Source organism: Equus caballus, chromosome 2 (genome assembly GCF_041296265.1).
Source record: "Equus caballus isolate H_3958 breed thoroughbred chromosome 2, TB-T2T, whole genome shotgun sequence".
Taxonomy (NCBI): Eukaryota; Metazoa; Chordata; class Mammalia; order Perissodactyla; family Equidae; genus Equus; species Equus caballus.
The window spans coordinates 91,110,323-91,138,031 of record NC_091685.1 but is presented as its reverse complement, the minus strand read 5'-3'; the positions used below and the strand labels follow the sequence as shown (position 1 = coordinate 91,138,031).

Sequence of the window (27,709 nt, the reverse complement as noted above, 5' to 3'; positions counted from 1 at the left end):
TTAAACACTTCAGTTATACTTTAAAGAATCAGCATGACTAATCTGTCCAAAGGTGCTTTTCTTTCCAGCTGACAACACATTCTAGGAAAGAATGTTGAGGAGAAAAAAACCTTATGTTCAAAAAGGAGAGCCAATTTTAGTGTTCAGTATTTCTTAAAGACATTGTCTTAATTCACTTTCACGTGTCTCTTCCTCAAGGACCATGCATTTTCTAATTATATTTAAGGATGGGAGATGCAAGTTAATAAAGGGAAATTGTCATCACTCCTACCACCTCACCCTGTAATATTCTCAGAATATCTCAACGGGATACGATCTAAGGCTCTACCTCACCTTAACGGAAGCGTGCATAAGACAAGGAAAGACAAAAAGCACTATGATGGGTTAATCATTATAGAAGACTTCCAGGAAAAATATTTCAAGTTGTCCCATTGGTATCCTGGAGATTTTTACATAATGGGACAGGATGTGGATGAATGAAATTACAGCATGCTTTTCTACTTTCTCCTCTTCCTTGGGAAAAGGGTTTTTGTGAAAGAGGAGGTGGGTAGGAGAATTTGCGAAATGCTTTTTCAGACAGATCAATTTTAGGGAAAAGGACAAATGGAAGTTGAGGATCTGGAAATAAAATTTTCCATGCCAATAGTGCTCCCTGGAAAGTCTTCACATGCTTTTGGGGGTTCCCATAGCTCATAAAAGACTATAACTCATATAATGACTATTACCTTAAATAATTCTGATAGGAAGAAAAAAGGGAAGACATCTTAAAAAACCGGAAGTGGCTGTGGAGGTATTCCTCTACTGAGCCCAAAATATGAGACGATGGATAAATGTGTACATTCATCTAAATACTGGAGAGCAGCAAGGCCCTTGAATAACAATATCAGGAAAAGCAGATCCAGAAGGAGCTTAGAGATGTGAAAAACAGTAGAAAAACAAAAAGGGTCCTTTTAAGGTCATGTTCATAGCAAGAACAAAAAACAGAAGGACTCTGGGGAAAGATGATGTAATGTTAAAAAGATAACGGAGAGAGCAGAACTAACCAAAGCCTCTTTTTCTGCATTCTTCTCTTGATATCTACCTTCAAATGGAAAGGGTAAAAGAGTTAAGGTAGGAGGGAACCTAAGATCAAAGAAGGTAAGAAATAATTTAGTTATTTTAATGAGTTTGTTTTGACGTCCAGATGAATTGTATCCTGAGATATTTTGGAGAACTTGTAATTGTAATCATGCGACCACATTTAACAATCTTAGATTTTATAAACAGAAATTTTATGAATGGAAATTTGTATTTCTATTTATATTTGTTGTAAATTTTATAAACAGAAAGTCAGACCAGTTCATTAAGTATCAATGCTGTCAAACTAACCTTACATCTAAGAACCTATTACTCAACTTAAGACCTAGGCTTTGTAACTTTTTCATTTAACGTTGTATTGGAATAGTTCTCCAACATTTCTCATGAACTATTCTAATATACTATAATTTTAAATAGCTACATAGTGCTTAATTGTGTGAATATACCCTAAATTACTTAACCAATCCACCATAGTCAGTTTAGACTGTTTCACATTTTTGGCTTTTAAAAACCATGCTGGGATTATGATCACTTTACGTAAAACTTTGTAAATTATTATTATTTTTTAAATTTTAGGTGAAATTCCTAGAAAAGGAATAAATGAATCATAGGGCACCATATTTCAAAGTATTACCAAAACTGCTTCCAGAAGGAAGTGCCTATTTATATTCTCAACAATGATATATGGGTGCCTGTTTTTTTTGTTTAAGATTTTATTTTTCCTTTTTCTCCCAAAGCCCCCTGGTACATAGTTGTGTATTTTTCAGTTGTGGGTCCTTCTAGTTGTGGTATGTGGGACACCGCCTCAGCCTGGCTTGATGAGTGGTGTCACGTCCATGCCCAGGATTCGAACTGGTGAAACCCTAGGCTGCCTGCCAAAGCAGAGCGCGCGAACCTAACCACTCGGCCATGGGGCCGGCCCCTATGGGTGCCTGTTTTCCCAACCTTTGTCATTACTGGAAGATTTTGGTAGAAAAACTTTTTTTTGGAGATTTTTTTATTGTGGTAAAGTATACATAACATACAATTTACCATTTTAACCATTTTTAAGTGTACAAATCAGTAGCATTAAGTACACTCACAATGTTGTGCAACCACCACTACTGTCTATTTCCAGAACTTTTTCATCGTCCCAAAGAGAAACTGTGTAACCATTAAACAAAGAAAAACTTGAAAATAATTTTTTTTAAATATTGCCATTCTCTGGCTGTATGTTATTCAATCTCATCAACAATATTCCCGGACCCTGACCAATACAGAAGAATTCCAAGATCTTAGGAATGGGGAAGAATACTATGTCCTTTAGCCCAGTCAAGTTGACACAAAATTCACCATCACACAGAGATTCTGGCTTGACACTCTGTCGAGCTTATCCAGTGTAGCACTCTCAGCAGAGTATTTCTGAAACTGCATTACCCAGATTGAACTCTCAGTAGGTGTTCTGTGAAGAAAAAAGTTCCTTTAAATACATAGATGTAATGAAATGTCAAACACACCGCGACAGTTACTATTCTGGGACACTTGATCTTTAAGAAAAGGTGCACCACACACTGCTAACAGTGGTTACGTATGGGGAGGAGGCCTTTTACTCTTCCTCATACATTTTTTTTTATTGTGGTAAAATACACATAACATAAAATTTACCATTTTAGCTATTTTTAAGTGTACAGTTCAGTGGGATTAAGTATAGTCAGACTGTTGTGCAACCATCCCCGTTATATTTAGACACCGTTAGGCAGTCTCCCACACTGGCACGATGCCCAGATTGAAGTAGTTGTGATAGCGAAGCTGCTTTCTAGTTCTGGGAAGGATATTATCTACAGGTAAATCTGGAAATGTTGAAGCCATTTGGTTCTCATGAAGGAAGTTTTCAGGAGGCCCAAGTCAATACCAAGAAAGGCAGGGTGGAGCTGACAGAATCTCAGAGACATGAAGCTGGAGCGGTGATATACTTTCCGAAGCCTTCCCTACTTCTCCAGGGAAGTTTTCAGTGATAGGGTCCAATAACATATCATTTAGGCTATTTCGGCATTTCCTGCCCACTTAATACTTGTGAGAGAAAACGGCCTAAAAGAATTTTGAAGACACCCAAAGATTTATGTTGTATTTCTTCTCATTATATCATGTAAGTTTTGCCATAGCTATAATTTACATACCTCACTCATAAAGGTGTCAGCCTGTGGCAGAGACTGCTAGATTCCTGCTTTTTCTCTTTGTAAGAACGTTCAGATTTCATTGAGGGCAGCAACGTACCTGGATAAAGGAGCACATTTTCCACCTTCCCTTGTACAGAAGTGTGGCCATGTGACTAAGTTCTGGCCAATGAGATAAAAAGGAAAAATGTTGCTTAAGACCTGCAGGAAGGCTGAGAAAAGAGGCTGACTCAGCTGGGAGGGATGGGGGGCTTTATCCTTTCCCTTCCTCCTTCTCGGAAGGAGTTCTAGGAGCCATCTTGTACCATGAGGGGACACTGAGGATGGAAGCCAATGCTTCCCTGGGGAATGTGGAATCATGTTAGACCATTTACTTGTAGACATCTTTTATGTGAGAGAGAAAAATAAACGTCTTATGGTTTAAACAACTGTTAGTTTTTGGATTTTCTGTTATAATGTGTCTGAACCTAATTCTAACTGACTCAGCCTGAAACATATTCAAAGATTCAGTAAATCTACGTTTGACTGTATAGGTAGCAACTTTATGACTCATCAGGGAAAGACAATATTGTATGTATCAGAACCTACATAAAGGGAAGTTTTCATCTGAGTTAGTGTCCATTTTATCTAGATTGGAACTTGCCTAACTTGCATTGATCCAAATCCTTAACTAAGCCAGGCATACAAATACCTATGTGACATACACATTTGAATGTGTCCCAGGCACCTCAAACTTAACGAGTCTGGAACTGATCCTCCCTGTCTCACTCACGGCTACACCTCAACTTCCTATCCAATGTTTTCCTTTCAGTAAATGTTTAGTAGAGTTCACGTCCATCCACCTAACTCATCATGCCAGGAGCCTGCAGGCCATCTTTGACACCTTCTTCCTCATTTCTAATATCCAGACCATTGTCAAGTCCCAGAACCTCCCTCTAAAATGTATTTTATTTCTCTGTCTCCACTGTCACTTGGAGGGTGAAGCTATACCATTTCTTGCCTAGACAACTCCAAAAGCCTTCCCTCTGGATTCCCATTCTCCACACAGCAGCTAGAGAGAACAATCACAGAGCACAATCCCACCATGCTGAAAACTCTTCAAAGGCCTTAGGATACAATCCCAAATCCTAAACGTAGCCTCTAAAGCTCTGCACAATCTGGGCCCTGACTACTATCCACCACCCAGCATTGTCCCAAGCCAGATTCTCTCACTGTCTGTGCTTCAGCCGCCTGACCTTCTCTTCTAGTGTCTTGAATGTACCAGACTTTCCCATCCCAGGGGCTTGTACAGGCTGGTTCCCTGTCTGGATCACTCTGCTCCCACCTCTATTTAATGGTCAATGCCTAGTGATTTTTCTGGTCACTGATTCAATGACACTTCTTCAATGAGGCATTTCTGACCCCACTCTCAGTTTATATCAGGTCCCTCAATTGAAATCTCTCACATACCCTTTACTTTAACTGTACAGCACTTTAAGTTCGATATATATTTGTGTGAATTGTCTTGTTTTGTGCAATGTCGATCTCCAGAGACTAAAAGCACAGTGAGGACAGACATTGTCTGTTTCGTGTACTGCTGCAGCTGCATCACCAGCCCCTAGCACATATAGAGACTTCACACATATTTGTGGGAAGAATTGATTAATTAACTAACTGAAGATGAGACCTGGGAACTCAGTAGCGTCTGCTTTTGTGATCACTTGCCTTGGACTGTCTTACATGGGTTAATGCTATGATTTCAGGGGGTAGGCTCCCCTGCCCCCAAATCTTTCCCACTGTTGGAATGTAATCTTCATCTCCTTCTCCTCTCCCTCCTTCCTCTCCTCAGTCCGTCCTCCCCACCCTCTTCCTCCTTCTCCCAATCATTATTATCATAACTTTCTGCAGGTGATTTATAAACACAATTTCCTTAAATCTTCTCAACCAACCTGCAGTTGCAATGTTATTATTTCCATTTCATGGATGGCAAGCCTGAGATTTAAAGAAAATTTACTTTTGCCAAGGTCGTACAACCATGAAGTAGTGAAGCTGACTTGGAGCTCCTAAATTTCGGTCTTTCCACTGTAACATAAGGTTTCTTTTCACTTGATCATACCTCTCATGCATTCTACAGTTGCTGATCATCTCTACCAGGCATTATACAAGGTGTAATTGAATAAAACAAACTAATTAGGCTCTTCCACTCTAGGTGATTACAGTAGGCTTATTTACTATTGAATTAAGATTTATATCCACCTGCTCTTTAACACTGGTGTGTGTATCTATGCAAAGATACAAGTAACAATGTTTTTTGCAATGTTTTGCAAAACTGTTTTAAACAGCTTGTTTTGCTCCAAATATCTAAAAAACTGGCCTCATTGAATGAACCAGAGTCTTGTTTGCCAGGAGTGGAAAATGGTGAGGAAGGAGAGGCAGTTCTGGAGCCACCCTCTTTTTTATTTTTTGCTTTTTGAGATATATTTCACAGACTGAAAAAATTCACCCATTTAAAGTGTACAGTTCAATGGTTTTTAGTATATTCACAGAGTTGTGCAACCATTATCAAAATCTAAAATTATTTTCATCACCCCCAAAAGAAACCCATTACTCTACCCCACCCCCCCTCTAGCCCCTGACAACAACTACTCTACTTTCTGTCTCTGTAGATTTCCCTGCTCTGGACCTGTCATATGAATTGAATCATATTATACATGGACTTCTGTGACTGGCTTCTTTGACTCAGCATAACGTTTCCAAGCTTCAGCTTATTGTTGCATTCTCTGTGGCATTGTATGGCTACACACATTTTGTTTATCCATCAGCTGATGGACGTTTGGTTGATTCCACTTTTTGGCCATTATGAACAATGCTACTATGAACAAGCATTTGTGTAAACCTATGTTTTCATCTCTCTTGGGTATATACCTAGCAGGTGGAGTTGCTGGCTCATGTGGTAACTCTACATTAATACTTTGAGGAAGGCTCAGCTGCCGCTCTTCAGGGGGAAAGGTTGAGGTTTTAGCCCAGAGGCTTGAGCGCCAGTCAGTGTTTGGCTGTTCTGCCAGGCCCTCACTGTGTGTTTACACCATCTCTTCCAGAGTGCCTCTCCCCCTTTATCTGCCTCTTTATTCTCTTCTCTGTAGACTCCAGCCACCTGCTGATTTTAGTAGGAACCGAGGCTTTCAATGCCTAAGTTATTTGTAAAACATTTTGAACTCTCTGGAGAATGGACATTAAAGTAGTAATGTTTATCTGTTTATCTGTGGGCTAGCCACTCAAGGTGCTGTTTTGTAACAAAAGAGCATATTGAGTAGGAGGCTTATTTAACTTGTTCCTGAGGGTTACCCTCCTACAACATGCTGTCCAAACAGATTTTTAATTACCCAGCTCAGAGTCTGAACGTTTTAAAGTATCACTTTGAAGTCTCTTGGTGATACGACTATCATTAGTAAACTTATATATGTAAACATATGTTGTGAGCTTGTAAAAAAATGTGTGTAGCATTCCTAGTGTGTGCCTGGCACATAATAATTGCTGAATACATTGTTAGCTGCTACTATGAAAATTTACTCTAACGAACAATTGCTTTAAGTATACATTTCAGTAATTTTGGGGGACACATTTGTTTCAGACAGAACACACCGACTAGCAGACTTTTCCAGGTGCACTGACAAACTCTCATTTGATCGTCACCCCCACCCCGTGAGAACCTCACATAACTTGGCATTGTTTTCCGGTGGTTATTTTTAGAATAATAAAGATCTTCTCTACCTACTCAAGCAAATTTAATCTGCTGAATACAACAGAAACAACTCTATGGTTATTCCACCTTCTCCCCTCCGACAAGTCGTGGTGTGGGTAAGCAGAAGAATGTCATAGGACCAGCTGGGCCTCCAAGAAAATGCTGCCTGCCCTCGCAGAGCTTGCAGACGAAAGCGGAGATTGAACACGCATTTTACTTTAAGCGCGGAACGTGGATAAGGAAAAGAGAGTTCGAGTCCCTTCACAGCTGAGGGTCGGTCCCAGGATAAATGAGTCAATCGTTTTCCCCAGCATGCCAGACCTCTGAGTTATACCGCCCAGCTGCGGGGATTAGAGACTGCTCTTAAGACGCCCCTTCCTTGTCCCGGGTGAGTTCCCCGCATTGGGGAGCCGACACTGAGTCACCGCGAAGAGGGGAGCCGAAGAAGGGGCGGGGCCCGCGCCGTGGGGGTGGGGGAGAGCCGCGGGGCGAAATTCGAGACGGAGGAAGCCTCGGAAGGAAGAGGAGGGGCAAGTGCGCGTGGGGAAGAGAAGGAAGAGGCATCTGGGGAAAGGAAAGGAAGGGAGGAGGAAGGAAGGCGGAGAGAAAAGAAGGGGGCGAGCCAGGCAGTGCAGGGCGGGGCGGGGCGGCCTCGCGGCCGGGGGAGGGTCTGCCGCGGGGGCCGGGCGGGGCGGAGCCGCGGGCGCCCGGCTCGGCGGGGGCTGCCGGGATTGGGGCGCCGCGCTCCTCCGCGCGGCCAGCTCAGCTGAGAGGGACATGTCTGTGCTGCGATCGCCGCGCGCCCAGGGCTGCTAGCTTCCCCGGGACTTCCTGCCCGCGCGCCCCGAAGCCCGGCTCCGGCTGTCGCGCGCCGCGCGCGGACCGCTGCAGTCATGGGGCTGCAGCCCCTGGAGTTCAGCGACTGCTACCTCGACAGCCCGTGGTTCAGGGAGAGGATCCGCGCCCACGAAGCGGAGCTCGAGAGGACCAACAAGTTCATTAAAGAGCTCATCAAGGACGGCAAGAACCTCATCGCGGCGACCAAAAGTAAGCGGGGACCTGGGCGCGGGCGGGCTACGGCGCGGCGAGGCCGGGAGGAGGCTCTCCCGGAGCGACACGGGCAGTCCGGTGCCCGGGGCCAGCAGCCGGGACTGGAGAGTCCTGCGGCCCCGGGAGGCCCTGGGGTCATTCCTCCCCTGCTCCCCGGGCCGCCGCCGGCGAGTCCCCTTTCCCGCCCCTGCCCCCGCGGCGGGCGAAGCAGGGCGCCGTGCGTGGGAGCCGCCGCCCGCGGGTCCCCGCGGCCCCAGCCCGGCCCCCTCGGGGCCTGCGTTCCCCGCCCGCCTGCCCGAGGTCAGGTTTTACTGCACCTAAAGCTGCTCACAAAACAGAAACATCAGTTTTACTAGTTTTGTCTCGTGACCTCCCAAGATAACTTTCCTGGGGATTCTTTGAAAACCTGCTGGGTGTTGAATTCTGCAGGAGTCCCTTAAACTGCACCCCTTCCGTGTCGTTTTCCCATCTTCCCTGACAGTCTCGTCCCGGGTCCTTCACTGTGCCAAACCAGAAAGTCCACCTGGCTTGTGCTGCTTTCCGCACATTCCTTGTCTCCTCCCGCGCTGAGTTGGGTTCAAAGATTGGGGCTTGGGAGGGTGAGCCGACCGCACGCCCTCAGGCCCCAGCGAGCTCCGTCTGCAAATTGGGAATTCCACCCCGATCAAGCTTGACGCCTTCGTCCCCTCTTCTCTGTTTTGAAAAACTCGGAAGTTGCCACAGGAGAAATAGAAAAGATATGTATAATTAGTATAGCTGAGAAGAGTCTTTCTAGGAGGGAGGTGGGCTGAAATTCGTGCTGATAGCACCTAGTCGGTGACGCTGCTGGAAATGGGGAGGCATTAGCTTCAATGAAGAGCTGGGCAGCCTGACCGCACCTGTGACCCACAGCCTGTTCCAAGGATGCCTATGGGTGCCCTCTTTTCCTCTTAAAGACCTGCCCATACAGCAGACAGGGACCTGGGCAGCATCCAGCCTAGCAAGTCTGTGTTGTTAGGGTCCTTAGCTTCTCCCTAGTTTGTTAGTTCAGTAATTCTCAGCTTTGGGAGTTTGTCCCATGTACACTTGTTTGTAGATCATCGCCTCTGGGAAAAATAGCTTGTGTGACCGCCACCCCTCTATCTGGCATGAAGGAAGCTTAAAACATACTGAACAGACTGTCTCAAGTACCCAGCACACTGCCTGGGACAGTAAATAGTCATTTAATGAATGAGCTGAAATAAGGGAAGAATCATTGAGCTATCCCTGTAATTTTGGAAGCAAGTCATTCACCTTCTCTGGATGATGTCCAGGGTTTCCTTTTGGTTCTGTGACCTCTTTGGTGTTGCAAAATATGGATTGGGAATCACTTTGTTTGGCACATGTGACTAGTGGGCTTATTTGATTGATAGCTCTCCAGTGCCTTGGCTATAGGAGCACAGAAAGGAGGAGGGGTGGAGAAGGGCACAGTGTGTGTGTGTAGTGAACGTGAGGGAGAGGACTCCTCTGTAGCTTGGTGTTAACTACTGTCACTGGCTGGAGGAGTGTACGGGTATACCTTCTCCTCTGGAGCTCGAGAGATGAGGAGGGGAGGCTTGGTGTGGAGAGAGGCAGATGGCAAAGCCAGTTTGGCCACTGGTAGGAAGCTATTTATGTCTGCATATTAGCTCTTCTGCCAACAGGCACATGCCTCGTGTTCCAGCAGCAGCTAGTGCATCTGGGGGGCCAGCTGTCAGCCTTCCTCTCAAGAATGCAGACTTTCTTAAATCTGTGAATTAGTATCTTACTCCTTTTGATTCTTGAACTTTACCATAAGAAACAATTTATAATCATGCTTAAGAGAGCAACCAGAAAGTATCTTTTTCTTGTTATGTTTAATTAACTGAAATTCTTTCCCAGAAGATGACAAAAACACAGCTTTAGCTCACATACTTTTGGCAAGTTAGGAAGACCCTGCCTTTGCCCAGCTTGTTCCATAAAGTTTACTTCTAGTTCCTTTCAAAGACTAAGGGCATTGGACTTCAGTCAGGACACGCGGGTTTAGTTCTCCTTCACTTCTTAGGGCCTGGCTACGGAACAATTGGGCAGGTCACTTCATTCCTTTGTGTTCAGTTTCTCTTATCTTCTTATAGGTGTTAGTAAGGTTCTGCAATGTTTGGAAATTGCTAGATTAGGTCGTTTGATGTTGTAGTGTCTGTCAATCGTTCCCCTAACAGGTTGAGCCTTTCTACAGCATCTGAGAATCAAGAAGTCAAGGAAGGACAGGAGGCAGAGGGAGAGCTGCAGAAAGAATGACAGTCGACTAGGTCAGATTGCTTATATTTTTGGATGGTTTACACTGTTTTGCAAAAATAGCCTTTTGTGCTTTTTCAGAATTGTGTGTTTAAGTGACTTCTGTTTTTAACTGCCTTGCATGATGCGTCCTGCGTGCACTAAATACTTGTTGGACTTAGGTGATTGTGATGTATTGAAGCTTTGAATATTCCATAAACGTTTAAAGAAGTCGGAGGCGGCTCTGTAGGACCAGAAGGCCAACCGCTGAGTTCAGTTATGTAGCAACCAGCAAATACTGAGCATCTTCAATTTGTTAAACATTGGGATTGGGATACACAGTGGCAATAAGTTAGAGGCCCTTGTCCTTGAGTTTATTTTCCTGTCTAGGTTGAATTCATTTCAATCTGGAGAGCATGTTTGAACTCCTTTCTGCGTTGTGCTAAGTTCTTGAGGAAACAAAGGATACACAGACATACGTGTTAAAAGGTTAGCAATTCCATGACAAGTAAGCGTTCTAACTTCCCTGGGAACCAGAGTTTATTGTAGGTTAGAGTGGAGAAGTCTTGCTGGACGTTTGGGAACTCATCGGTGTGTTAAGTAAGCAATAGAACCTTGTAGAACTTTGTCAGATTGGAAGAAACCAGAACTCCACAGTGTTTGAGGACAATGAGGTGACCAGTTTGGTTGGAATGGAGATGTCATTTGAGGGAGTAGCCTGGGAGGAAGGGAAAGGTCAGTTTCAGATTATGGAGGGCCATAAAAGCGAGGTTGGGAATGTAGACTTTATCCTGTGGAGAATCTCTGAAGATTTTTCAGCAGTAGCCTAACGTAATGGGAAAGAGATGGTGTAGAGACGGTATTTGACGTCTGTGTGCACAAGGTGATCTGAAGATAGCCGTGGGCGTAGGGAGGAGCTCCAGAGAGAAGAGTCTGGCATCGTTGACTTCTGTGGCACATTTGCAGATCATTCACTTAATTCAGTGGGATCTTTGTTTAAATGACTTTTTTGGTCCTTTTTCTTTTCACTCTTTTCCTTTCCTAGAATAACCAGCGTCCGCCTCCAGTACAGTGTACACTTTTGTAAGCCTTTCTTGTGATGATGATGTAGTTTCAGATGCTTAGGATTTTTAGAAATATATAGCATATTTGCCAGAAGCAGCAGAAAGCCACATATACTTTTCTCATAAATTTTACATTAGGTGTTCTTGAGAAAATATATTCTGTTCTAGGGGGAAATACATGTTTTTAAGCAGATAGTCCTTATAGTTATTAAGCACTCATATAGCTGTATAAAGTTGTCTAGCTGTGTGTGTGTGTGAGTGAAGCCGGAGGGGCCCTCCTGAGTGAGCCTGCTCTTACCACAGATATGGAGGAGGCCAGGGCTAGAACTCGAGTCTTCCATGTCTTGGTTTTAGTACTTCTTTTGGGTTTTGATAGTTTAACGATTTTTGCTTTGTTTGTTTTTCCTGAGGACATAATTCCCTTTTGCTTTTTTTGTGTTTATTATTTCAGAGGAATGGTTCATGTGGTAATTCCTTTTGGGGAAATTTTTTTTTTTTTTTTGGAGGGAGATTAGCCCTGAGCTAACTCCTGCCAATCCTACTCTTTTTGCTGAGGAAGACTGGCCCTGAGCTAACATCCATGCCCATCTTCCTCTACTTTATACGTGGGGTGCCTACCACAGCATGGCTTAGCTGAGCGGTGCCATGTCCACACCCGGGATCCAAACCGGTGAACCCTGGGCCGCTGAACCGGAACATGTGCACTTAACCGCTGCGCCACTGGGCCCGCCCCTTTTGGGGAAATTTAAGTTCCTGTTGCATTGAAACAAATCAAGATCTGGAAGACTTAAAAGCATTTCACTTTGTAAAGTTGAACCTCAGTTCTCTTATTTGTGAAATGAACTGCTGCAGAAAGCCTTGAGGATTGAATACAACGGTGTGAAAGTGTTTCAAAAACACAAATATGAAGTGGTTGTGTAGACTGTTGTTTGTCCAGTCAACATTCTTTTTCTCTCCCTGACCATCCAAATTTTGCTCGGGTGTCTACATCCTTTCCCAGGTGACTCAGGAAATGGTGATTAGGGGTAATTCTGATTGGTCTCACTCAGTGGTTCTCAATCCTGGCTGACCATTACAGTCATCTGGGGAGCTGTCAAAAAAGAAATTGATGTGCAATCAGGGTTGAGAATCACTGAACTTCTGGTAAACTTACGGTTTAAGAATGAAGATGTATCTCAGTTCTGGCCAGTGAGACATGCTAGGAAGTCTGCTGGTTTCCTTTGGTGTGAGGAGACTCATTAAAAGGGTTCTTGACTCTTCTTCTGTGATGTTTGAGTATGTTGCCTGGAGCTGCTGCCGCCATCGTGGGACTGTGAGTGGAGCCAAGGTAAGGAGCCAGAGGGGTCACTGAATCTGGGTTTTTGATGCCATGGTGGGAGCCATCTGATTGTTTTGTGCCTGAAGCCTACCTCTGGATATCTTGTTAAATGATGTAAGTCAGTTTGAGTTGAGTTTTCAGCTACTTAACACCCTATTTTTTTTTTTTTTTGAGGAGGATTAGCCTTGAGCTAACATCAGCCGCCAGTCCTCCTCTTTTTGCCGAGGATGATTGGCCCTGAGCTAACATCCATGCCTATCTGCCTCTATTTTATATGTGGGACCCCTGCCACAGCATGGCGGGATGAGTGTGCATAGGTCTGTGCCCGGGATCTGAACCGGTGAACCCTGTGCTGCCAAAGTGGTGCGTGCGAACTTAACTACTGCGCCATCAGCTGGTCCCTTAATACCCTAATTTTCATACAGTGGTATAATTGTGAATTTTATGCTGATGGCTCCTGTTAAGTGGACTTGAGAGGTATAGAAATAGAATGCTATTTAAAAAGAATAAATTACAAATATAATTTTTCTCTGAATGGAAAAGAACACTCATATATATTTGTTGCCCCAAAGAAATCACCATGACTCCCCTACCGTTCAGGGTGTCACCTAGGATAAGCCTTAAACTCTCACTTGAGGTCTTCCTACAGTGGCCGGGTCTCTCGTATGAATGCAGACTTCCTGTAAAAATTATTACTATCAGACTCAAGCTAGGATGTGGGCCTAGACAGGCTTTAAAAGGTTTAAATGCTTTCCCCACTGCAGGTGGTCCTTGACTGCATTTAGAGTAGTTCCTATTTCGAGTCCTCTGCTGCCAGCCATGTTTATTTAGAATGTTTTACGGGTCAGTCATCTGATGTTGTCAGTGTCTTCCTGACACATTGCCTTTTCCCTGCCCTCCCATCTGCTGGGGTTTCTTTGACCACCTCCTTTTTTGCTTAGTTTTTTTGGGCGGACCAGGGAGCATCGTTGACTTTTGGAAAAGGAGGAAGACAGAGGAGGAGGGCATGTTTGTGTTTTAATTTTTAAAATAGCTGATGAGAAAGTAAAGTATAGAAGATTAAGAGCACAGGTTGAGGTACTGGTCTGTCTGGGTTCCCATCCTTGCTCAACCAGTCACTCACAGTAGAACTGTGGTCAAGTTGCTTAGCTTTCCTGTTTGTGTGTTCTCTATAAAGTGGAGGTTATAATACCATCTACCTTATAGGGTTGGTGGTTGGATTAAATGAGTTAATATGTGTAAAGCGTTTAGAATAAGCACTCAGACATTAATAATTATGATGTATTATCTAAATTTCAGGGATATGTTTTAATATCAAGGCCCTTTTCTTGCCTGAGAAATGGCTGGTCTGGCCCAGAGACTAGGATCTAACCTTTTAGTGCTTATTACCCCTCTGAGTATGTTTGTTTAAGTCATCATTACCAGTGACCAAGAGGATGGACAAAGTTGTCAAACTCTGGAAAGGCTTCCAAAGTTCGAAGTTAGTTCAGGGTGCTGAAAAATCATGAACATAAGTTGATGGATCAAAGCTAAGAGGTGTCTTGGGAAAGTATTTTCCAGAATTTATTTCTGATTCACAAAGATTTGAAGATGAAGTAGAAGGTGTCATACCCTAGGGCTGTTGTCATTGTAGCAGGCCACCTGTGACTAAGGCTCAGCAGTCAGTGGTGGGCCTCTCATCCAGGGGACTGATGAGAAAGAGTTGAAGATGACGAAAGAGCTCTGCTCAAGGTACTGAGATGACAACATGAATGACTGGAGATTTCAGATACCTGCACATTACAATGATACTTGTAGAGGATATTAACTTTAGTGTTTAACATGCAGGAAACCCTAACGATGTAATGGACAGTGCTTGTGTTAGCTATGGGAAATTCACAATGAGAAAAAAAAGGCAGCCGGAGACATCCCTAAGAGGGACATTCCTGAGAGTTGTTAGGTAATCCTGTTCTCTACAAAACAATCCTAAGTCCCCTGGACAAATTCCCAAAGAATCTGTTTTGGATTCTGTGACTCCAGTAGCTGTTTATCACCGTATTATTTTGTGTTTTGGCGGGAGGGGGGTCGTAAGAGAGGCAAGAATTACGAAAGATATAAAAATATTGTGTAGTCTGCTAGGTTACCGTAAATTGTGCTTTAAGTGTTTGCTGACTGTATGGGGCAGTGAACAGGTAAAGTGTTACATTTGCCCACAGTTAATAACATATGATGTTGTTTGTCGCTTTTTAAAAGTTTAATGTTAGAAATATAGCTATGAAAACTGCTTTGTGGGACTCAGTGTTGTGTGGCATTGCCTTTGACTTTCTACATCTTGTTTAAAGAAAACTTTTCCAGTCAAGTTGGCTCTATTTCAGGATTTATAGGAGAATGATTAGAAATTTGTAGATGATAATTCTCATTAAGGATGTCTTGGAGATTTTACTAGATTACTTTTAACGAAATTACCTTTCAGAGACAAACAGGCAATTACAAACATTTGAAAAATGTTTTTTGTTATTTAAAATGTAAATAATTTGAATGATTTTAATGGTAGTAGCTAACATTTATTAAGCACTTGCGGGGCCGGCCCAGTGGCGCAGCAGTTAAGTTCGCACGTTCTGCTTTGGCGACCTGGGGTTCGCCGGTTCAGATCCCGGGTGCGGACATGGCACCGCTTGCCAAGCCATGCTGTGGCAGGTGTCTCACATATAAAGTGGAGGAAGATGGGCACCGATGTTAGCTCGCGGCCAGTCTTTCTCAGAAAAAAGAGGAGGATTGGCAGTGGATGTTAGCTCAGGGCTAATCTTCCTCAAAAAAAAAAAAAGCATTTGCTATTTGCTTTCCTTTGTGCTAAATTCAGCACAGGCATTATATTATTTAATGTGAAGACTTCCTTAATAGGTATGTTGTTATTTACTCCACTTTGCAGATTAGGAGACTGAATTTAGAGAAGTTAATAGCTTGTCCACATCACGCAATTTGTCAGTGGTGGAGCTGGAATGTGAGCCCACATTTGTCTGACTCCAAAACCCTTATCAACAATAATAAGCCTTCTCCGTAAAGGGATGTAACCCTGGCCCTCTGTTGGGGAAGTTAGTGTGCTAAACCGTGGTAATCTGGAACGCCTGTAGGCGTTCATGATCTAGTTAGGAGGCTGTCTTATTAGCTCAGCCCAGGAAATAGGATTTAAAATTTAAGGTCCCCTGGGATGATTATTGTAACTAAAACTGATTGCTGATTTGTATAATAAGTATCGACATTCAGAGTTTGGCCTGATTTAGGGTCAGTTACTGGATGCAGACTCCACTCATCCCTTCCTGCCTCTCCCCGCTCTCTGTCTCTTAGCCTCCATCTCTCCCCCTCTCTTAGTCCCTCTTTTCCTTCCCATTTCTCTTCTCACCCTTTAGTTGAGTAAATTTTAATTTCGTTCTTATATTTTAGGATTAGGCTTTTTCCCTTTAGAAAATTTGAGATATTTTAGAAATGTAAAAAGCTATAAAGAATCTCGTAATAAACATCTCCGTATTTGCCTCTCAGTTTAGAAATAAAAGCTTCCTGTTTGTCTCTCCCAGATAGCAACCTGTCCTCCTCCCCGAGAGGTAGCCACTGTCTCAGCTCTGGTGTCCATTCTTCTCAGACATTTTAATACCTCTGTATATATTCCTAAATAATACACAGTATGTTTGGCATGTTTTTAGACTTTGGGTAATGGTTTCATACTATGTGTTCTTCTGCAACTTCTTTTTTTCCTTCAACATCATAGTTATGAGATTATCCATGTGGATACGTGTAGCTATTTCATTTAGTTCAACCTCTTTTTCCTGCAAGTGGCATTTAAAAAGACTTTAACTAATGTTACCTAGATCTTATATAAATAACATAAGATGTTCTATGATGTATCTTATTTCCGTATATTTTTCGGATTGCAAAACAATATATCTAGAGAATTTATCCAGTATGAAAACCGTATTATAATTAATTTTATAAATTTTAAGACACTAGCTTTGACAACAATCTGTGAATAATGAACCCATGAATTTTGAAGACATTTAATAACATTTCTTTTTTGATATTTTATGTTATCAGCTTAGTGTGGATAATCAGAGCAAAACAGTTTAAATTTCAGGACTGTGAGAAGTAACTGGTCTGAGTCAACACCACAAAATCTTTAAAAGTGTTTTTGCTTCATTGACATTGACTCCCAATATTAGTGTGTGGAGACAAAAAATTATGTTTGTATTCATAAACACAGTGTGCGTTAAGAGCTCTGGTGACCGTCAGTCTGGTTCTGTCAGATGAACATGATTTTTAGGCGGGGATGGGTTGCTGTTTTGTGATAGGCCCCAAAGCAAACAGGAACCACAGCCTACTTTACTTAATTATCCTAACCTAGGAACATAATTTATAGACTTGCAAGATGATGCTTTTGTAGTGAGAAAGCCTTGACATCCTTCTCTTCAAATACACTCATACACCCCTCCCCCCCCCCGCCCCCCCCCCCCCCCCCCCCCCCCCCCCGCAAACACCCCCTGACACTCTACTTTCTGAGGGCAGGCATCTCTTTAAGCTCCAGATCGGCTGGAATCACACCACATTGCTGCCACTGCTAGGCCTGCCTCCCTGGTCGAACTAGAATTTCTTCCCTCTGTTTCCTGAGGAAGATGCTAATCCTCTGCCACCTAATATTTCAGCAGTGAGTGTGGTTTCTCCTTCCTTGTTGACTTGTTCACCCACAGGCACTGTCTGCCCTCGGGTGCCAAGGTGTGCGTTCCATCACCATCTGATAGCGAGTCATGGTGAGGTGTGTGGCTGGAGGAAATCGATTTGACCAGAGTCGTGTCCCCTCTGGTCTGAATCAGGATGTTGAACGTTCTCTAAAAAAAAAATGAACGCATTTATCTCTGGCTATAAAGTTGGCTCCACCACTTGTTAGCAGTGTGACCTTGGTCAAGTTACTTAAACCCTCAGTGCCTAACTTTCTGTTTCTTTATTGGTAAAATGGAGATTAGTAAGTGGAGTAAGAACTCTTACCTCATAGGGTAGTGATATTTAATCCTCATGTTAGGGATTAAAAGATCTTAGAACTCTGCCTGGCCCGTGCTAGGTGCTATCATCGTCATCGTCGTGATCATTACTATTATTAAAAGTGCTATCCTGACTTCGTTTGGTTGAACTTGAGCACAGTTGTGCCTTTACCAGTAGTGACAGTAGAAATGGTCTCTGAACATGTTCTTTTCTCTTTCAGGCTAACAGTAATTTGAAGCACAGTTTTCAATATAGGCCTCTCATGTATTAAATAGGAGAAACCATCTGTAAAAGTCTGTTGAAATCCAGCATATTATTGAAGATCTCTGCTTGAAAGTTTTGGGGACAAAGCCAAAAAAGTACAAGGGAGTAGAGTGCCACTGACATGTCGTTACTTTTATTTGAGAATCTGGCAGATCGTACTTCTGTCACTCTGACAGATAGTTTTTTCTTTTGTGAAATGCAGGTCAAAGGCAGCACAGCAAAAATATTAAAGATTGTGGTCTTTGAAGTCAGATTTACTTACTGTGTGACCTTAGGCAACTTGCTGAACTTCTCTGTGCCTTGATTTCCTCTTTTGTAAAATGTGGGTAGTAGTTTTATCTCCCTAAATGCTGCTAGGATTAAATTAGTTGTTTATTTGTAAAGCGCTTAGAAAATTGCCTGATCCATGGCGAACCCTATATGTGTTTGCTAAGTGTCGGAAATAAATTTAAAAATCTGTCCACAGTCCTCCCTATAACCTCATTTATGACAGCGGAGGAGAAGTGTATCCCAGGGCCTTGAACTCCACCTATTGTGGATGAGTTGCTAGAGGTTTAACAATGTAAAGAGACCCTGTGTATCTGTGCAGAAGTTAGAGTTCTAGTGGGGATGACAGAAGATTAGTTAAACAAGCAATGCCATTCATATTCTTGAGTAAGAATGAGATGCTGTGGCTGTAGTTAACAGGACTAACTAGTGTAGGGGGTCAAGGAAGACTTCAAGAAAGTAGTAACTTCTAAGCTGATACCAAAAGGAAGGCTGGGAGCTTTCCATGCTGAGGGTAGGGAAGCAAGAGTCTCCAAGCGTGGTGGTGAAATGCACACGAACGCGCCGGAGGCCAGAGAGAGGATGGGCTGTAGTTGGAGGAACAGCTCAGGTGAGCGGGGAGTGGGGCGGGGAGCTGGGGCAGCCTGGAAGATGAGGGCAGGGCAGGGCAGGGTTGGGAAGGGCCTGGTGAAGCAGGTTAAGGACTTCAGACTTCACTGTAAGGACAATGGGAAGTGATGGAAAAATTTTGAGCAGAAGATTGGCATCATCTGAATTGCAGTTTAGAAAGGTTCCTCAGGGGGCTGGCCCAGTGACACAGCAGTTAAGTGTGCAGGTTCCGCTTCGGCGGCGTGGATTTCTCCGGTTCGGATCCCAGGTACGGACATGGCACTGCTTGGCAAAAGCCATGCTGTGGTAGGCGTCCCACATACAAAGTAGAGGAAGATGGGCACGACTGTTAGCTCAGGGCCAGTTTTCCTCAGCAAAAAGAGGAGGATTGACAGCAGTTAGCTCAGGGCTAATCTTCCTCAAAAAAAAAAAAAAAAAAAGGTTCCTCAGGCTGCAATGGTGAGAATGAATTTGAGGAAAGTGGGGCTGGAGATTGGGAAGTCACTCACCTAGACCAGAGACTTTGGTGGTAGAAGAGGCAGATGCTGGAGGAGTCAGGATCTGGAGGGTGCAGGCTCTGATGGGTGATCGGGTGTGGGGGCTGAGGAAGGAGGCGGCCATAGGGTTCCTCACTTCCTGGCCTGAGCGCTTGAGTGCTCTTCACTCAGCTAGTCCAGCCAGAGGAACAGGTTTTGCGAGAGAGAACATACATTTTTGGTTTTGGATGTGTTGAGTTTGAGGTGCTTCTGAGCTACCCAGTGGACACATTCAGTAGTTTTTTCTTGTATGAATATGTATTTCAGGAACAGGGAATAGAACTAGAGATAATGATTCTGAAGACACAGCAGATAGATAGGAAATGACACATGCAACTGGATAGGAAGCCAACCCAGAGGGAGACTGTAGGGCGAGAAGGCAGAGTAGCTCAGGGCAAATCCCGAGGAGGACAACTTTTAAGGGGTGGTTATAAGAAGAGATTGAGAAGGAGATTTGAAAGCAGTAGCCACTGAGAGAAAGAGAGAGACAGAGAGAGATGGAAAACCTGGAGAGGGTCACACATGTCAAGGAGAAAGAAGGTTTCAGAAAGTAGAGGGGAGTAGACAGGGTCATGCTCCAGAGAGGTCAAGTACCCAGAGTCCAGGTGACATTGTATTAGCAAGACCGTGTCATTGGTAATAACTGGGAGATTAGTGTGTGGCACAGCTGGGATGGGAGCCTGATGGCAGAGGGTTGAGAAGAGGGTGCAAGGAAAAGAAATGAGCCTGTGGTACGTACAGATAGCTCTCCCACATTGTTGGGTAATGGGGGAGATTTGAACATGCTGATGAAAGTATCCAACAGAGAGGAGATTGAAGATTCAGGGGATGTTCCAGAGTGCTGAGTGCTTCTGAATGTAGAAGATGGGACTCAGATTCCAGGTGAGGGCGTGACACACCCTTCATCTGCTTCAGCAACAGAAGGGTGAAAAGGATGAGTGCACAGTCAGGGCGCTTTGTAGATTTGTGACAGGACGTGGAAGAAATGATTAACTGATGGATTTGTTTTCTCCATGAGGTAGAGGGCACGATAGTTCTCAGTAATTATTCTGTTTTCATTTCTCCCCCTCCACATTCTTTTTCTGGTTAATAAATAATACATGACTTGTAAGAATTTTGTCTCATAGTCTGGATGGAATGGAATATAGATGTTAAAATGAGAAGAGGTAATGGGAGGTGGCGGTGGGGAGAAAAAATAGGAATAAAATGTTTGGATAAACAGTCCTGAAGACACCAAGAAATGCCTCTGTTTCAGACTTTATTCTGCTGGCATTTAAAGTTGAATATTTTATTCAAACAGTCCTTAAGCTTGGTTTTTAAAAGCAGGATTAAATGAAAACACCTTTTTCTTTTTCACTGAGAGATGCTGCTGCTTTTTCTGTTTTGTGTCACTAGAATGATGCTGGTTCTCCTTGGATGTCTACAGAGAAGAAAATGCCTCTGGCAACATCTAGGAAGAGATTCTAGGACTTCACATTTTTGCCTTTTAGTCCCAGAGAAGAGGAGAAATAGAACTGTAAGAGTTAAATTGTAGTACTTATCAGTGATCTGAAGGTATCTCTTCTTCCTCTTTTCTAGCTAACTGCTTAGGTTCTAACTAGTTTAAGAAACAGTCCTGAGGGGCGGACCTGGTACTATAGTGGTTGAGTTTGTGCACTCTGCTTCTGCAGCCCGGTGTTTGCAGGTTCAGATCCCTGGCGTGGACCTAGCACTGCTTGTCAAGCCACACTGTGGCGTCATCCTGCATAAACTAGAGGAAGACTGGCACAGATGTTAGCTCAGCGAGAAGCTTCCTCAAGCAAAAAGAGGAAGACTGGCAACAGATGTTAGCTCAGGGCCAATCTTCCACAAACACACACACACACACACACACACGCAATTCCTAGAAGAAAGAAATGCTTACGATGATTAACTCTTCAAGTGCAGCGGTGTGCAGACAGCCCTTCTCTTCCCTTTAGCGCTCGATGCGCTGACTGTAGGCACACAGCGTGGCTTCAGGGATGTGAAGCGTGGACTTGCAGGTTCTTCAAAGGGAGAGATTAATCTAGGACTTTAGTGGAGAAGTTCATTGCTTGTGTCCCTAGAGCTAGAATTGGTGGCCTGTTTTTGTGGAAAGCATAGGATAGGGTTCAGAGTTAATCTGAACTCTTTTTTTCCTTGACAGTATGTGAAACATACTGTATATTCTCATTCATTTCCTTCAGTTGCAAATGAGAGAAACCCAACTAAAACTAGTTGAAGCAAAAAAGAGAATTTTGTGCTTGCATGACTCCAGTCTAAGGACTGGGGCTTGCTTTAGACACACCTGAACCTGAAGGTTCAGACAGTGTCCTCAGGTGTCTCTCTGCATCTGCAGCATGTCTTTCAGTTGGTTTGACCCTTGGGTCGGCACTCTTTCCATGGCAGTGACAACCTAAGACTTACATGTTTCTTACTCTGCTGGGAATTCTAGAAAACAGTGACTCCCTTTTCATGCAGCAGTTGTTCTTAAATGGTTGATTTTGACCCCTGCAGACATTTTTGGTTGTCCGAATTGGGAGGTCCTGCTGGCATCCAGTAGGTAGAGGCCACTGATGCTATGCTGCTAACCATCCTACAGTGCACAGGACAGCCCCCCTACACCAAAGAATGATCCAGCTCAGAGTTAACTGTGCTCAGGTTGGGAGACCCTGCCTTAGAGATAGGGAGACCGTACTTGTCTGTATCAGGATACTTTTGAGGTAAAATTATGCCAGGACAACAGGCATAAGTTGGGATTGTCCTGGGTAAACCTGGACATGTGGTTGTCCTCCCTAAATGCCCTATCAGTCCTGGGTCACTTGCCCAACCTAGATGGATCACGGAGTGTGGCAGATGGTGTACTTTGGCCAGCCTGAATCATGTGCTACCACTGGGATAAGGAGGAGGCGGCAAGTGATTGCCTGACCAGACCCTCGAGGCTCACAGCCAAGGGATGTAGAACATGGAGAAAAGCTGATGTACAATATGCAAGAGAACTTGCGGTTTTGAAAGTGACTTTGCTACATCTGTTTTGATCTGGGTCTAGAGGCTTCTTGTGGCAAGTAAGGAGTGTGTGAGGATAGCAAGTCAAAATAAGTATGCCTTCTATTTTTTTCCCATCGTTTGGTCGATTACTTTCAACCAAAATAGAGAAAAGTGAGAGAGATGAGGACGGAAATGAAGACTCTGGTTTGTGCATCTTGCCTGGAGACAAGGTTAAGGTTCTTGCTCCAATGGTTAGTGTCTGTGCCTTACAGTATTGAACCTCTGAAGTATGGAGTGGCTGTGACATTTTTTTTGATCATTGTGGAAAAAGCTTAGATTAAAATAGTTAATATTTATAACGTTTTAACTTGTTATAGCCCAAGAAAATGTTTTAAAATTAAATAGTGATTTACTGGCTTAATTTAAATTTCTGACACTGATCATGCTCCTGTTTAGTTGTGTAGAAATATAGTATTATTAAGAAAAACTCATCTTTGTGATTATAATGCATCAGGCAGAGTGGATTGAGTAATTTTACCTTCTTTTTCCTTTTAAAAGAAAACTTTTCTTAAACAGAAATTAGAGCAGATTTTTTTCCTTTTTAATTTTATATCTTCCTGGCTTAATTTGAAATTTGAAACTCGTTGAGAAGCATCTAGAAAAGTTGTCCAAATTTATTTTTCTTCTGAAATTGTGTGATAGTCTCTCAAAATATTTCCTTTGTCTCTATTTTATTGTGCATGCTGGATAGTATCGAAAGCAAGCATTTGAAAGTAGATAAGTGACCTATTTGGACTAGTTTTTTTTCCTTGGTAGTCTAGGGGAATTGAGATGGTTAAATTAAATATTTATGATGTGAACTCTGAAATCTTTTAGAATTGACTGTTGTGTCTTAATTGATATTATCTAAAAGGCTTGTATGGCTATGCAAATTGACCTGTTCATGAGCAGTCATACATCCAGAAACTGGCTGTGTGACTTAACCACAGTAACAGTTCTTTGTTTGCTGGAAGGTGGTTCGATGCCTCTTGGCAGTGTCTGTGGAGCGTCTGCAGGACTGGTTTATCTCGACAATCATAGAACAAAACAAAAAGCGTTTAAGAAATGCTTATTTGTTTGGAGAACGAAGAAGCAACTTTGTCAAGACCTTCAAATTTTGTGACTTTGAAGTTTTCCTTCCAAAATCTTTAAAGCTGAGAGAGTGTAGTTTTGAGTAAATGCACTTCCTCAGTTTAATGTGTACAGTGGGAAAGAGTGGAGAGGGAGTTGGTGCCGTGGTGGAAGCTACTGTGTTGGTGAGCATTGGACCTTTGGAAGGTGTAGGTGGGCCACCTCAGAATGAAGGGGGCTAGATTGTGGCATATTTAATGAATGTGTGCCAAAACTCAGAGTTTATGTTAGAAAGAACATTTAGAATAGAATGGAATGGAATTAGTACGTACTTAGCTCTGTGGGCTTACATTGTGTTTGTGTGTGTGCGTGTGCGTGCATGTGTACTCGTGCCTGATCTAATCATAGTTTAAATATAACTAAACTATGTTTATTATTTGAGAAGGATTGGTGGTGAGTTCTTTAAAATGAGTAGTCATCTCCCAACCTATTTTTTTGTATGTGTATGTATCTATTTTTTTTCTTTTTTTTGAGTGGGTTTGGCCCTGAGCTAACTGCTGCCAGTCCTCCTCTTTTTGCTGAGGAAGACTGGCTCTGAGCTAACATCCATGCCCATCTTCCTCTACTTTATATGTGGGATGCCTGCCACAGCATGGCATGCCAAGCAGTGCCATGTCTGCACCTGGGATCTGAACCGGTGAACCCCAGGCCGCCGAAGCGGTAGGTGGGAACTTAACTGCTGTGCCACTGGGCAGGACCCTGAATATCTATTTTTATATGTTGAAATTGTTTAAATGAAGGTGCATATAAAATATCTTCAATTTAAAACAGCAGTTGTTTTCTGAGTAATAGTAATACAGGAGATTACTATTGTCTTAAATTTGGTGTTAGATTTTATTGTAATTGGCCTGTCAATCTGTTTTTAAGTTTAGCTCTTCATAAACATTATCTGAGATGTACAAAAGCAAATTTATAAGTTTACTAGAAGTAATGATGATAATAACGGTGGTAGTAGTAGTAGCAGATAAGGTTTTTTTTATTTTTACTTTTTTTTTTTTAGCACTTACTATGTATGTATAAACCTTTCACATGAATTAATTAGCATTTACTTCTCACAAGGGTCCTATTTGGTAGTTACTCTTATAGTAAATACCATTTTGCAACTTAGGAACCTGGGTTTAGAGAGGTTGTTACTTGCCCAGGGACACTCACTTGGAAAGCTGTGTGGCTCCTTCCAGTTACATACCCTCTCTGAAGCCTTTAGTTTTCTAGAAGACCATATGTAATTGCCATTGATATGGTATATCATAAACCTTATTTGTGGTATTATCTTGTGTCAAGCCATAGTGGGGGTGGGAAGGGTTATGTCTGCAAAATGCACTTTAGGGAATTTAAAAATTTTCCATGAAGTGATAAAAATTTCCTTTAAGCTATTATAAAGTCGCAGGAAAGGAAGTCATTTTCAGATGGTCTGGAATACTAGCTATACTATTCTACTTGTATTACAAAAAATAAACAAGATTGCTTTTTAACCAAAGCAGAGTTTAAAAAGTAACGTTATTGTTAATGATCCAAAGGGCACATGGCTTTGATCTGCACTGACCGCCTGATATCATTGCCATTTTCAGCTAAGTGGCTTACAACCCATAGGCAAAGGCCTATAGGATTTCTCCCCTTAAAGGAAAATGCTTTCCTTTGTTTTGCAGAGTGGATGCTTTAGTGTTAATGCCGGTTGGGACCCTTGCTTAAACTTGTTGTGTATCACAGGCTCCCAAGCTGCATAGACATCTTATTTTCTTCACAAATAACAGCCTTCCTCTTCTTTCCAGATGTATTTTCATTCTCTTTGGTGATGGTATTCTGAAAGTATTTACCCCGAGATAAATTTTCTCCTGGTTCATCTATGAGGAAACTGCTATCCAGAAAATTAAGAATTTTGTCCAGAGTCATAGACATTATCAATGAAGACGTTGCAGTTAATTTTAAAAGATTTCAGAGTTTATCTGCTAAATCTCAATTTCCACATGGAAAGCTGGAATTAAGGAGTTGGTATCCTGACTCCTGTCATAGAGCTGGAAGGAATGCCCAGTGCTCTTACTCTGTAGGTGAATAAACATGTCCTGAGCAGCCACTTAGAGATCTGTTTTGTCCTAGCTGTTGGTTTCATGAAGCTCGTTTGTGGTGTTGACTTTACATTGAAGTTATTTTTCTTATGTGTTTATTTGCAATATTGATAAGCAAGTGAATAAGCAAAATGAATAAGCAAGTGAGGAAATCAAATTTAAAGGGTAGTTTTTCCCTTTTGAAACTGTTTTCATGATGCTCACATCATATTAACATTGAAAATTTAGATCTGAATGAGAGTGAGACAATATTGAGACTCAGCCATTTAGTAATTCACATGACAGAGACCTTCCTCTTAACACTTCATGAGGTTGAAGTAGAGAAATTAATGAAGTGAACAAAGATGATGTGACATTGTTTTGTTGGTTGGGGCTTCCATTCATCGGCTACCACTGGTCCTAATAAAGGCCGAACATTCCTAAAAACTTTGATGTTCCTCCCCTTGCTCACATTCCAGATCCCTGGAGACTCTTGGCCCCTTGGGGGTGCTGCCTGTTTTTGGCCTCCTACCAGTGCCTGGCTCATAGGTGCTGGGTTCATACTTGCTGAGTAAAGGCCTGTCTGGCTCTTGGAATGTTAGAGTTGGAAGTCCTTGGAGTCCAGAGAGGTTAGGTGACACCAGTAAAGAAGCAGATAAGAATGTGAGAATACAGGGTCTCTGATTCCTCTCCTGTTCCCGAGCCACTGATGCAAGGTCACAGTGCCTTTTGTAATTTTGTACCATGTCCTATCCCACCTCCTCTGCAGATTCCCCCTGAGTACTTTATATCTGATCAGAACAATCAAAATCGTAACACTCAGGAGGTGAAAGCGGCTAGAGTCTGGTAGGAAAGTTGTTTAGCCCTTGGTTGAGTTGACAGATCTTCGGAGCATAAAGGCAGATCCCTGAGGAGTTGGGGCACGGTTGGGATAGCATTCTGATTCTTCTGATCACCCCAGATTGCTTCCAGATGGAAGGAAAAGCTCAGAGTGGTTGTTGTCAGTTTATTTCCTTTGGTTGGCTTTCTATTGTCATTCTTTAATGATTGTTTATATTTAATATGGTGAAAGTTGTATACAGATTTTTCTTTAGTCTTTCTCCACCTGGAGATAAATATGTGGGTGAATTTTCCTTGTTACACATGAGGAAAGGGAGCGTTTTTGTGTTTAATTTGTTTCACATAAGGAACAATAACAGGAGAAAGACAAATAAGAATCGTGATTTTGCTACGCAGTTAAGTTGTACGTTCTTTTCTTAGATTTATAATAGGACACGATCCCTGAGGGAATATTAAAATCCTTTCAAAACGATAGCTTTAAAAAAATTCCCAAGCAGCGATGGTAAAAATACAGGCACTTGTAGTATTTAAGCAAAGCCAAAGCTGTGATATTAGAAGTATTTGTTATTTTAAGAAGAACAAAATGTCATATTTTTCCTTACTAAAATTTTTTCTTACATAACCAGTTTTTGTGATAAACTCAGGCTGAATGTTCTGTGCTCATCACTTCCATTTAATTGCTCCTAGAAAAGGCCAAGGCATTCCATTCCCTTTGACTGTAAACAGGAAAGGACTCTAGTTATAGGAGTATCAGTACCATGTTATCAGAAAGAAAGGGGAGGGCTCATTTTGAAAACGTTTGCATCACTGGCCTTTTCTTTGGCAAGCTGCTGATAACATGCTTTAGAGAGAAGCTTTACTTTTGATCTTATAAATACAGTAAATAGATAACAGCCTCTTGTCCTTCTGTTGCCCTTATATATGTAGGTGATACTTTTCTATTTGTTTCTCTTAGAAGCTAGACTATCACTAAAGAAGGTAGGAATGTGTGAGCGTGTACATAGTACCTTGTGAGTCAGCCTCTGTGGCTGTGTGCTGTGCATTTTATCCTGGGTTTATGGTGCAGTATTTATCCCACTTAAGTTTTGAGGAGCCATGCAACGGTAAACGATCTGGCTGCACATAACAGAAAAGCCACTGGACAGACCTCAACTGAGTTGGTGATTTTTTTCCTCACATAACAAGTCTATAGTAGGTGGTTGCTGGCTGGTTGTCAAGGCTGAGGATTCAGCGGATTTATTGGCCCTTTCCTCGTGGTTGTTGTAATGGCCTAGCTATTACATCTCCTTTCTAGGGAAAAAGAAGAAAGGAGGAAAAGTCTGCATCAAAGGTTTTGCCAGGAATCTCCCATCAGCTTCT

At 42.6% G+C, this 27,709-nt stretch overlaps 1 protein-coding gene across 8 annotated transcripts in view; it reads left to right on the top strand.

Annotated features, from left to right (window-relative positions):
• Nucleotides 1–1,003: 1,003 nt before the first annotated feature.
• ARHGAP10 (Rho GTPase activating protein 10) overlaps nt 1,004–27,709 on the top strand; it is a 287,552-nt gene continuing 260,846 nt past the window's right edge. For 3 of the 8 annotated variants that reach the window (XM_023636457.2, XM_023636458.2, XM_023636456.2), the window contains exon 1: nt 7,495–7,998. In XM_023636457.2, the coding sequence (XP_023492225.1) occupies nt 7,845–7,998 (154 nt within the window). In that variant the 5' untranslated portion in view covers nt 7,495–7,844. Of the gene's footprint in view, nt 1,138–7,494; nt 7,999–10,220; nt 12,643–27,709 lie in introns of those variants that run through there. The other 5 variants (XM_070261549.1, XM_070261548.1, XM_070261551.1 and 2 more) reach the window with 4 other exon arrangements.